Raw genomic sequence first — 12,507 nt, forward strand, 5'->3', positions numbered from 1 at the left:
CAAAAGCAACTGTCAGTGTCTTGACATGCAGCTTCATATTTTAATAAATTTCTTTCAAGTTGCAATAGCAAACTAGTTTTGGGGGGTAGACTGTTTGCCCTACATGAAGAGTATTAATTTATTTTTACACTGTAAACTCTTGTTGATTAATTTTTAAAGATATGTTTATTATAGTATGTTTCTTGATGAAAGAATCTTTAAAATGTCCATTTTTATTTTTATAGTATGTGCAGAAGCTTATAATCCTGATGAAGAAGAAGATGATGCAGAATCCAGGGTATGTAATTTACTGAACAAATTAATTTTAAATTATACCCCTGCACTGGATAAGGAAAATAATAGTAGGAAGATGTTATCAAGCATATAGGTTCACACGAGGCATAATGGAATTACTTTGACTGGTTCTTTTCCTAGTCTTATATCCGATAGCTTACTTCTGCTTCAAGTTTTGTAGAATTACTTTGATCCAAAGAGTCTCTCTCTTTGTGGATAAAAAGAATGATGAACATAAAAACTCACTGCAGTTGTGGTTTTATTTCTCTGCAAAAATACAGCCTGTGATGAAAAATGTTTTTAGCTATCTTTCCCGTAGTGGTAATTTTATTTTTCTTAGTATTTCTAGTAAAGAAAAGAAAAATACTGGGAAAAGCATTCTGCTCTCACTGATTTGTCACAAAAGACGCTTACTCTGAAACAAAAAAAATCAGAGTAAAATTATATCTAAGATGCCAAACAGCATTTGTTATTTTTTTAAAAAATCTATGAGTCTAATAGTTAACTTGAAAACTGGTTTCTTGGAGGTCCTAATGTTTTTACAAGAATTTTGTCCAGTTTGGTTTGAAGCAGCTTTTAAACTGTGTTCTTTAGCTCCAGTCCCCTATTATTTATTTAGTAAAAAGTAAACTATGAGATTACTGAGCCTGGAAATGGAAAGTATTCATTTACTTTTTTTTTTTTTGGAGTACATACTTCGCAAAAGTTCCCCTTTTTTATTTGGCCCTAAAAATTAAAACAAAAATCCATTTCTGTAGCTCTGAAAAATATTTCAGTAAGATTGAGATTTAATGCAGAAAAGCAGATACTGTGTCCCTGAGTCCTTATCTCATTAAGCTCCCTGACGAATATGTAAAACCCAGTGGTAGGGGGATCAGGAGCCTTAAATGACGCAGAAGATCTTGGAGGAAATCCCATTTCACTCCTGTCTCCACGGAGATTCCCAGCACTAGGCTTGTGGTGCTTATTTCTCAGTACCAGAACCTAACGTGTTTTTGTAAAGTCCACAAATTCCAGTCTGCAAATTATGCAGCCTTAGGCTCAAGGTATCTTTACCAAGGTGTAAGGAGCCGTTATCACTCCACGTAGACTGAAAATCTAGACTCTCCCCTCTCCTATCCTTTATCTTGCAGAAACAATAATGGGTGACTTAGAAGACCACATGTATTATTTAACTTTGTTTTAAATTGAAGTATAGTTGATTTACAATATTGTTTTAGTTTCAGGTGTGCAGTAGAGTGACTCGTTTATACATATATATGTATACATATTCTTTTTTTATTCTTTTCCATTATAGTTTATTACAAGACATTGAATATTCTTCCCTGTGCTATACAGTAAATCCTTGTTTCTCTCTTTTATATATGGTAGTGTGCATATGTTAATCCCTTGCTCCCAATTTATCCCTGCCTCCTCTCTTACCCTTCAGTAACCATAAGATTGTTTTATATGTCTGTGAGTCTAATTATGTTTTATAAATATGTTCATTTGTACTATTTTTTAAGTTCCACATATAAGTGATATCATGTAATATGTCTTTGACTTATTTCACTTAGTATGATAATCTCTAAGTCCATTCATTTTGCTGCAAATGTCATTGTTTCATTTATATATATGCCATATCTTCTTTATCCGTTCATCTGTTGATGGACACTTAGGCTGCTTCTGTGTCTTGGCTATTGTAAATACTGCTGCCATGAACACTGGGGTTCGTGTGTCTTTTTGAATTAGAATTTTCTTCTTTTCTGGATATATGTCTAGGAATGGGATTGCTGGGTCATATGATAACTGTTTTAACCTTTACATTTTGGTTTCTTTTTTCTTTTCTTTTTTTCTTTTTCAAAACAGAGGTGCTGGGAATTAAACCAAGTACCTCATGCATGCTCAGCATGCACTCTACCAACTGAGCTATAACCTGACTCCCTATTTTTACTTTTTTAAGGAACCTCCCTACTGTTCTCCATAGTGGGTGCCCCAGCATACTTTCCCACCAACAGTGTAGGAGGGTTCTCTTTTTCTCCACACCCTCTCCAGCACTTATTATTTGTAGACTTTTTGATGATGGCCATTCTGACCAGTGTGAGGTGATACCTCATTGTAGTTTTGATTTGCATTTCTCTAATAATTAGCGATGTTGAGCATCTTTTCATGTGTGTGTTGGCCATCTGGATGTCTTCTTTGAAGAAATGTCTGTTTAGCTCTTCTGCCCATTTTTTAATTGGGTAGTTGGTATTTTTGTTGTAGAGTCACATTGAGCTGTTTGTATATTTTGGAAATTAAGCCCTTGTTGGCCTTATCATTTGCAATTATTATTTCCCACTCCATAGGTTATCTTTTCATTTTGTTTATGGTTTCCTTGGCTGTGCAAAATCTTGTAAGTTTGATTAGGTCCCATTTGTTTATTTTTGCTTTCATTTCTATTGCCTTGGGAGACTGACCTAAGAAAATATTGCTATGACTTAATGTCTGAGAATATTTTGCCTATATTCTCTTCTAGTAGTTTATGGTGTCATGTCTTATATTTAAGACTTTAAGTGATTTTGAATTTATTTCTGTGTATGGTGTGAGTGTCCTGACTTCATTGATTTGCATGTGACTGTCCAGATTTCCCATTACCACTTGCTAAAAAGACTGTCTTTTCTCCATTGTATATTCTTGCTGCCTTTGTGGAAGATTAATTGACCGTGAGTGTGTGGGTTTATTTCTGGGCTCTCTATTCTGTTCCATTGATCTGTATGTCTGTTTTTGTGCCAACACCACACTATTTGATTACTGTAGCTTTGTAGTATTGTCTGAAGTCTGGGAGGGTTATGCCGCCATCTTTATTCTTTTTCCTCAGAATTGCTTTGGTAATTCTGGGTTTTCTGTGATTCTGTACAAATTTTATGATTATTTGTTCTAGTTCTATGAAAAATGTCCTGAGTGACTTGATAGGGATTACGTTAAATATGCAGATTGCCTTGGGTTGTATGGCCATTTTAACTATGTTAGTTCTTCCAGTTCAGGGGCTTGGGATATCTTTCCATTCCCTTGAATCATCTTCGATTTCCTTCATCAGTTCTCAGCATATAAGTCTTTCATTTGCTTGGTTAGGTTTATTCCTAGATTTTTGTTTTTGTTTGTTTGTCTTTTGTTTTGGATGAGGTATTAAACAGGATTGCTTTTTAAATTTTCTCTTTCTGGTATTTCATTGTTAGTGTATCATATCATCTACATATAATGACAGTTTTACCTCTTTCCTTTCAATCTGGATATCTTTTATTTCTTTTTCTTGTCTGATAACCGTGGGTAGGACTTCCAGTACTATGTTGAAAAGAAGTGGTAAGAGTGGGCATCCTTGTCTTGTTCTAGAACTTAGTGGAAAGGCTTTCAGCTTTTCACTGTTTAGTATTAATATTGGCTGTGGATTTGTCATAAATGGCTTTTACTGTGTTGAGATATGTTCCCTCTGTACCCACTTTGGTGAGAGTTTTTATCATGAATGGATGGTGAATTTTATCAAATGCTTTTTCTGCGTCTATTGAGATGATTGCGTGGCTTTGTCTTTTGTTTGGTGATTTGTGTAACTTTTTTTTTTAACATTTTTTATTGATTTATAATAATTTTACAATGTTGTGTCAAATTCCAGTGTTCAGCACAATTTTTCAGTTATACATGAACATATATATATTCATTGTCACATTTTTTTCTCTGTGAGCTACCATAAGATCTTGTATATATTTCCCTGTGCTATACAGTACAGTCTTGTTTATCTGTTCTACAGTTTTGAAATCCCAGTGTATCCCTTCCCACCTCCCTCCCCCTTGGCAACCACAAGTTTTTATTCTATGTCTATGAGTCTGTTTCTGTTTTGTATTTATGCTTTGTTTGTTTTTGTTTTGTTTTTTTAGATTCCACATATGAGCGATCTCATATGGTATTTTTCTTTCTCTTTCTGGCTTACTTCACTTAGAATGACATTCTCCAGGAGCATCCATGTTGCTGCAAATGGCATTATGTTGTCCATTTTTATGGCTGAGTAGTATTCCATTGTATAAATATACCACATCTTCTTTATCCAGTCACCTGTTGATGGACATTTAGGCTGTTTCCATGTTTTGGCTATTGTAAATAGTGCTACTATGAACATTGGGGTGCAGGTGTCATCCTGAAGTAGATTTCCTTCTGGATACAAGCCCAGGAGTGGGATTCCTGAGTCATATGGTAAGTCTATTCCTAGTCTTTTGAGGAATCTCCACACTGTTTTCCATAGTGGCTGCACCAAACTGCATTCCCACCAGCAGTGTAGGAGGGTTCCCCTTTCTCCACAGCCTCTCCAGCATTTGTCATTTGTGGATTTTTGAATGACGGCCATTCTGACTGGTGTGAGGTGAACCCTCATTGTAGTTTTGATTTGCATTTCTCTGATAATTAGTGATATTGAGCATTTTTTCATGTGCTTTTTGATCATTTGTATGTCTTCCTTGGAGAATTGCTTGTTTAGGTCTTCTGCCCATTTTTGGATTGGGTTGTTTATTTTTTTCTTATTAAGTCGTATGAGCTGCTTATATATTCTGGAGATCAAGCCTTTGTCGGTTTCACTTGCAAAAATTTTCTCCCATTCCGTAGGTTTTCTTCTTGTTTTATTTCTGGTTTCCTTTGCTGTGCAGAAGCTTGTAAGTTTCATTAGGTCCCATTTGTTTATTCTTGCTTTTATTTCTTCTAGGAGAAAATTTTTGAAATGTATGTCAGATAATGTTTTGCCTATGTTTTCCTCTAGGAGGTTTATTGTATCTTGTCTTATGTTTAAGTCTTTAATCCATTTTGAGTTGATTTTTGTATATGGTGTAAGGGAGTGTTCTAGCTTCATTGTTTTACATGCTGCTGTCCAGTTTTCCCAACACCATTTGCTGAAGCGACTGTCTTTATTCCAATGTATATTCTTGCCTCCTTTGTCAAAGATGAGTTGACCAAAAGTTTGTGGGTTCATTTCTGGGCTCTCTATTCTGTTCCATTGGTCTATATGTCTGTTTTGGTACCAATACCATGCTGTCTTGATGACTGTAGCTCTATAGTATTGTCTGAAGTCTGGGAGAGTTATTCCTCCAGCCTCTTTCTTTCTCTTCAGTAATGCTTTGGCAATTCTAGGTCTTTGATGGTTCCATATGAATTTTATTATGATTTTTTCTAGTTCTGTGAAATATGTCCTGGGTAATTGGATAGGGATTGCATTAAATCTGTAGATTGCCTTGGGCAGTGTGACCATTTTAACAATATTGATTCTTCCAATCCAAGAGCATGGAATATCTTTCCACTTTTTAAAGTCTTCTTTAATTTCCTTCATCAATGGTTTATAGTTTCCTGTGTATAATTCTTTCACCTCCTTGGTTAGATTTATTCCCAGATATTTTATTACTTTGGGTGCTATTTTAAAGGGGATTGTTTCTTTACTTTCTTCTTCTGTTGATTTATCGTTAGTGTAAAGAAATGCAACTGATTTTTGAACGTTAATTTTGTAACCTGCTACCTTGCTGAATTCTTCAATCAGCTCTAGTAGCTTTTGTGTGGACCTTTTAGGGTTTTCTATATATAGTAACATGTCATCAGCATATAGTGACACTTTTACCTCTTCTTTTCCAATTTGGATCCCTTTTATTTCTTTCTCTTGCCTGACTGCTGTGGCTAGGACTTCCAGGACTATGTTGAATAGGAGTGGTGATAGTGGGCATCCTTGTCTTGTCCCAGATTTTAGTGGGAAGCTTTTGAGTTTTTCACCGTTGAGTACTATGCTGGCTGTAGGTTTGTCATATATAGCTTTTATTATGTTGAGATATGTTCCCTCTATACCTACTTTGGTGAGAGTTTTTATCATAAATGGGTGTTGAATTTTATCAAATGCTTTTTCTGCATCGATTGAGATGATCATGTGGTTTTTGTCCTTTCTCTTGTTGATGTGATGTATTACACTGATTGATTTGCGTATGTTGAACCTGCCTTGTGTCCCTGGGATGAACCCCACTTGGTCATTATGTATAATCTTTTTTATGTGTTGTTGGATTCTATTTGCTAAAATTTTGGTGAAGATTTTGGCGTCTATGTTCATCAGTGATGTTGGCCCATAATTCTCTTTTTTTGTAGTGTCTTTGCCTGGTTTTGGTATCAGGGTGATGGTGGCTTCATAGAATGAGTTTGGGAGTATTCCCTCCTCCCTCTTTTCTTGATGAGCCCGGCCAGAGTTTTGTCAGTTGTTTATTCTTTCAAACACTAGCTCTTGGTTTTATTGATTTTTTTCTATTGTTTTTTAAATCTCTTTTTATTTATTTCCTCTCTGATCTTTATTATTTCCTTCTTTCGGCTGACTTTAGGTTCTGTTTGTTCTTCTTTTTCTAAAGTTCTTTTTGGTGGTGGGTTAGGTTGTTTACTTGGGATTTTTCTTGTTTTTTGAGGAAGGATTGTATTGCTATAAAATTCCCTCTTAGGACTGCTTTTACTGCATTCCATAGATTTTTTTTATGGTTGTGTTTTAATTGTCATTTGTCTGGAGTTTTTTTTTTTTTTTTTTTTTTTTTTTTTTCCCTCTTTAACTTCATCATTGGCCCATTGGTTTTTGGTTTGTTTTGTTTTTTGGTATGTTGTTTAGTCTCCGTGTAATTGTTTTTTCTCATTTCTCTTTCTGTGGTTGATTTTTAGTTTCATGCCATTGTGGTCAGAAAAGACGCTTTGAAATAATTTCTGTCCTCTTAAATTTGTTGAGGCTTGTTTTGTGTCCTAGTTTGTGGTATGTCCTAGAGAATGTTCCATGTGTGCTTGAAAAGAATGTGTATTCCTTTTTTTTTTTTTTTTTTGGATATAGTATCCTGTAGATATCAATTAAGTCTAACTGTTCTGTTGTATCATTCATGATCTCTATTGCCTTATTGATTTTCCTTCCTAGAAGATCTGTCCATTGATGTCAGTGGGGTATTAAAGTGTTCTACTATCATTGTATTCCCATCAGTTTCTCCCTTTATGTCTGTTAGTGTATTTGTTTTATGTATTTAGTACTCCCATATTGGGTGCATATATGTTAACAAATGTGATATCCTCTTCTAGTACTGGTTTCTTTATCATTATATAGTGTCCTTTTTCTTTTTTAAAATGACATTTGTTTTAAAGTATTTTGTCTGATATGAGTGGTGCTACCCCCGTTTTCTTGTCATTTCCATTTGCATGAAGTATCTTTTTCCATACCCCACTTTCAGTATTTATGTGTCTTTAACCCTAAAGTGGGTCTCCTGTAGGCAACATATTGTAGGTTACTGTTTTATTATCCAATCTGCCATTCTGTCTTTTGATTGGAGCATTTAGTCTATTGACACTTAGAGTAATTATTGAAAAGCATGTACTTATTGCCATTTTAAACCTTGTTTTCTAGTTGATTTTGTATTTTTTTCTTTTTTCCCTTCTTTTTTTTCTTTTTGTGGTTTGATGATTTTCTTTTATATTATTTCTTTCTGATTTTTGTGAATCTATTGTATGATTTTGATTTGTGATTACCCTGGTTTTCAAGTATGTTACCCCCAACAGTATCTCCTTGCTTGAGATTGGTAGTCGTATAAGCTCAAGCATACTCTAAAAGATCTACATTTTCTTAGTTTGCTCTCAGACATTTTGTAATTTTGATGTCCTGTTTTTACATCTTCATGTTTGTCCTTTTGCTATTCATTGTAGTTATGATTGCTTTCACAGAATTTTTGATTGTTTTTAATCTGTGTACTTATTTGAGAGATCTATAATCCTTTTATATATTTACCTTTCCTATTGTGATTTTCCTTTTCTTATAAATTCATGCTTCTTTTCTGTTTAGAGAAGACCTTTCAGTATTTCTTTCAAGATAGGTTTAGTACTGCTGTATTCCTTTTATTTTTTGTTTGAGAAATTATTTATCTTTCCTTCTAAGTTAAAAGCTTGCTTAGTACAGTATTCTAGGTTGCAGGTTTTTTCCCTTTTAGGACTTTGAATATCTCTTGCCACTTCCTTCTGTCCTGAAAAGTTTCTGTAGGGAAATCAGCTGATAGCCTTATGGGGGTTCCCTTGTAACTGACTCTTTGTTTTTCTCTTGCTGCCTTTAGTATCCTCTCTGTATCTTTAACTTTTGCCATTTTAATTATGATATGTCTTAGAGTAGGTCTGTTTGGGTTCATCTTGTTTGAGACCCTCTGGGCTTCCTGTGCCTAAATATCTGTTTCCTTCTTTAGTTTTCACACATATTCTTTGTATTTGTGTATAAATGTATAGTATAAAACTCAATATTTGAGTTGTTCAATGAGCTGGTTTATCTTAGTAAAAATATGCATTAAAGAACATTTTAAAATACAATTTGAAAGCAATATATAGTATCTTATAGACTTGTAAACTGTTAGCTCCCATTTGGTTCATATAATAGATAATTTGACTGGATGACTCCAACTAATTTCTGGCAGTCTTGCTGGGGAGACTATACCAGTTAAGAGTCATTTGGCTGTGGGCAAGAACCCAGCCGCACTGAGATAAAAATAAAAAAGAAAATACTGGAGAATTACTGGAAATATGATTGGAAATCATATAGGCTAGTATAAATATGTATTTTTATGTGAATTCAAAGAAAAATTTAAATACTTAAGATTGATTTTAGAAAGTAGCACATGAGATTTTAGTTGGAATGCCTTTAGTAAATGAAAATATTGGGGTTATGTACATCTAGCATGTAGATACTGGTAGAGAAGAGCTGGTACGTTTAAGAATTGTGGAGCATTTCTTCATTCTGTTACTCCATGAAATGTGTTGGGAGTGCCTTCTGCATATCAGGCTGGGTGCTGAGCGTACAGTGATGAGTACGGTGGACAAGTCCCTGCCATCTTGGGGCTTTGAGTCAAATTAGCAGAAGTTAACAAGCAGCAAGTAAATTGAAGTGCTAAAAGGACAGCAGTGTAACAGGGTGCAGGAATTAACACCAAACCAAACTCCCCAAATCGACAGAGTCCCTAAATAAATGGAATGGTTGGGAGAAGGCCTTCTTGTGGTGAGACCAGAAGGGTGGATGTGGACAGAGTCTTGCCAAAAGCCCAAGAGTGCATTTCTGGTTGACCTAATAAGCACATCAGAGCAGGAGCTGGAAGTTGTGAGTGAAGGCAGGAGAGCCTGGGGCTGGGTGGTTGAGGTGGGGGTGAAAAAGGAAGGAGCGAGGATTTAATTCTCCATGAATGTGATGGACTCCATTAAGGTCTTCATCCGGAGAATGGGTGTGTTTTGATTTAAATTTTTTAAAGATTACTTTCAGCTCTGGGTGGAGACTCGATTGGACAGATAGGAAAATATCTTGCACGGATGTCCCTTGTGTAACAAAACACATACACGGTGTTCTTTAAAGTAAAGGTGTAAGTCTGTCTTACTTACTCATTGTTTTTCTAAATTTTTTGAAAGGCAGTAGAGGTTTATAGCAGGATTTGGCAAACTTTTCCTATAAAGCTTTTTTTCTGGGAATTTTACTGTTTTCAGATAATAAACTCTTTAGGCTTTGGGGACCATATAGTTTCCGTCACAGCTCTTCAGCTCTGCTGTTGTAGCTTGAAAACAGCCATAGACAATACATATAAGAATGGGTGTGACTGTGACCCATTAAAACTTCATTTATGGAGCTTTGAATTTGAATTTTGTAAAAATTTCACGTGTCAGGAAGCATTCTTTTTGATTTTTTTCCCCCAATCATTAAAAAATGTAAGACCATTCTTAGTTCAGGGGTCATGCAAAAAAAATTTGATCTTTGGCCATGGTGTGCTGACCCTGGTTTATAGTATCAACTCTGTAGCCAGCCTACGTGGGATGAGTCCCAGCTCTACAGCTTCTGAACTGTGTGACACTGAAGAAGTTACTTGGGCAAGTTAATTTCCCTACCTTTTCTCTCTTGAGAGATCATAGGGTCTTTGTCTTTCTCTGTCTGATTCATTTCACTTAACTCTTAGCATTCACCTGCTTCGTGGGGTCTGTTCCTAGGATAATACGAGTTATATATTTAAAGCCCTTAAAACAGTGCCTGGCACATCATAAATGCTTGTTTAACCAATAAGACTTTTAATTTTGAAATCAGAAATAAATTTTAATAGAAAACAAAGTGGCCTCTAGTCTAATAAAAGTCACATTTGGGTACTTTGCCTTAGTTATCAGATGCAGATCTCATGTGTTGGGTCACACCAGATGCAGCAGAAAGAAGCGAGTCTGTAGAAGTGGGAGAGCATCTTCTGAGCAGCTGGAACAGGGCAGGGGAGCCAGAGCTTTGAAGGTTCACCCAGTTTCTGACTGTTCGCTTCCCAGGAACCAGAGCAGGATTTTAATGGGGTGGGAGGAATCGATGGGAGATAAAGGACTCTGGCTACTTTATCTGTCATAGAGAAGTGATGGCAGGGAGGGGGAACCGGGGGAAAAAGGAAAGCAAAGAGGAGAGCAGTGGACAGTAGCAGTGGGGGCAGGACTGGAACAAAATTTAGAAATGCTCATTCATAGGCAGAGAAGTGGCAGGAGAGACAGGAGGAAGCTGGGCTTTTGTGTGAGGCATTTGTACCCAGTGAACAGGGAGGGGAAAGACCTAAATTGATGACAGAGGTGAAGCAGGTGCAAGATGGTGTTAAAAATGATTGAAGACGGCAGTGTGGGTGATACAAACTTTCAACACCGCATGAAACAGGCAGTCTCCATTCCCAAGGGCCCCGAGAATTGCAAAATGGGACAGAAGGCAGGAAGCTTTTATAGGATGAAGAATACAGGACAAGGATGAGAAAAATAGACAGTGAATAAGGAACAAGGAAGTAAGTATAGATCCCAGAGTTGGCTTGGCTTTGAGGGGTTGGCTGACCAGATACACTGTGTTTCTGGTGAAGTGGAGCATTTATAGGGGCACGGGAGTTCATCTACTTTTTGTTTTGCTGACGTGGATGCTGGCAGAGGTGGCTCTGTCTTGGGCCTGGAAAGTTGTTTCCATGTCGGTAACATGGTCCCCAACATCTTGTCTCTTAAGATAGAGCTTCTCAGCAGGCAAATGTGTGATTGCTTCTGTTTGAAGTTCTAGATGGGTTTTGTGATGTGAGAAATACCTGCTTGTCTTGCTGTGCTGTGTTAGTGTTAGCCTTCCTTAAGTGAAGTAGGCGGCAGTGAATTTCGGTTGGCATAATTTGGTTAATAGTCAAATTTTAAAACTTTTCTGAATAGCAGTGCGTTGTTAGGTACCAGGACCTGCTTATTGTGCAATCATGTGCCATTGTAGATCTAGCTTGAGGGTAATACTGATTCAGTAGTGAACAGAAGTTTGCACATCCTTTCCCCTTAAAGGAAAAACTGCCGTGACTTCCTCTCTCACTGGCTGATAGACTTTTGCATGGTGTATAAACAGCACACACGTGAACAGTACACATACACTGTAAACTTTCTCACTTCTTCTTGGGCCCAGGATTTTTAGCCACTTGAGCTGGGTTTGAAATGCTGATTTGAGTCTCCCATTGTGAGCTTTGATACATTCACGGGCACGGAGTCCGCTGCTGCCGGTCTCGGTTGCTCTGATTTTGGGACACCTCCTCCTCCTCTCTCCGGTCACACTTTGTGTGAATGTCACAGCAGGAAAAGGTGGTGTAAGGGTCTCCAGGGGACCGACTCCGTGTCTTCTGCTTCTAGGACTCTTGCCTTTCGAACTCAGTTTATAGTTACACATGACCCCATGGGGGTCGTTAGATACATTATGCATAAAAATGTATGTAACATCTGGGGGCAGGATATAGCTCAGAGATAGAGTGTGTGCTTAGCGTGTGCAAGGTCCTGGGCTCAACCCCCAGTACCTCCATTAAAATAAATAAATCAATAAATACACTAATTACCCCCCCAAATGTATGTAACATCTAATGCAGTATACAGGTGAGAATTTACTCCCTTCTAGAGGCTTCATCAAGTTTCAGAGGAAAGAGCTACATCCTGAAAGAATATTAAATTCAGTGATCAAGAGTATGAAACATACTAGAGTATTAAACAGAATAAAGGTGGTCTCCAGATTTTCAGCATAGCTGTTGTAATCTGTTGTCCTTTTGTACATTTCCGCTGGCTGGAGCCTTGGCATCTTGAGTGATGAGCCAATCCCAGACCTTTACAGAATGCACTTGCTAACCTGGGGGAAACCCTCCTTTGAAAAACATTCAGGTGCCGTGTTGAAGAATGTGACCATCTCCCTGAGACAAACTGTAGTGCTTTTTTCCTTAC

General features: G+C 36.9%; 1 protein-coding gene across 5 annotated transcripts in view; it reads left to right on the forward strand.

Annotated features, from left to right (window-relative positions):
- Positions 1-12,507, forward strand: part of PRKAR2B (protein kinase cAMP-dependent type II regulatory subunit beta) — a 90,790-nt gene that overhangs the window by 51,272 nt on the left and 27,011 nt on the right. For all 5 annotated transcript variants that reach the window (XR_010381740.1, XR_010381741.1, XM_010984837.3 and 2 more), the window contains exon 3: positions 225-277. Coding sequence is in view for 3 of the 5 variants with exons in the window: in XM_010984837.3 (XP_010983139.3) it covers positions 225-277 (53 nt within the window). In the remaining 2 variants the exon portion in view is untranslated. The remainder of the gene's footprint in view (positions 1-224; positions 278-12,507) is intronic.

This window comes from Camelus dromedarius, chromosome 7 (assembly GCF_036321535.1).
Source record: "Camelus dromedarius isolate mCamDro1 chromosome 7, mCamDro1.pat, whole genome shotgun sequence".
NCBI classification, from domain to species: domain Eukaryota; kingdom Metazoa; phylum Chordata; class Mammalia; order Artiodactyla; family Camelidae; genus Camelus; species Camelus dromedarius.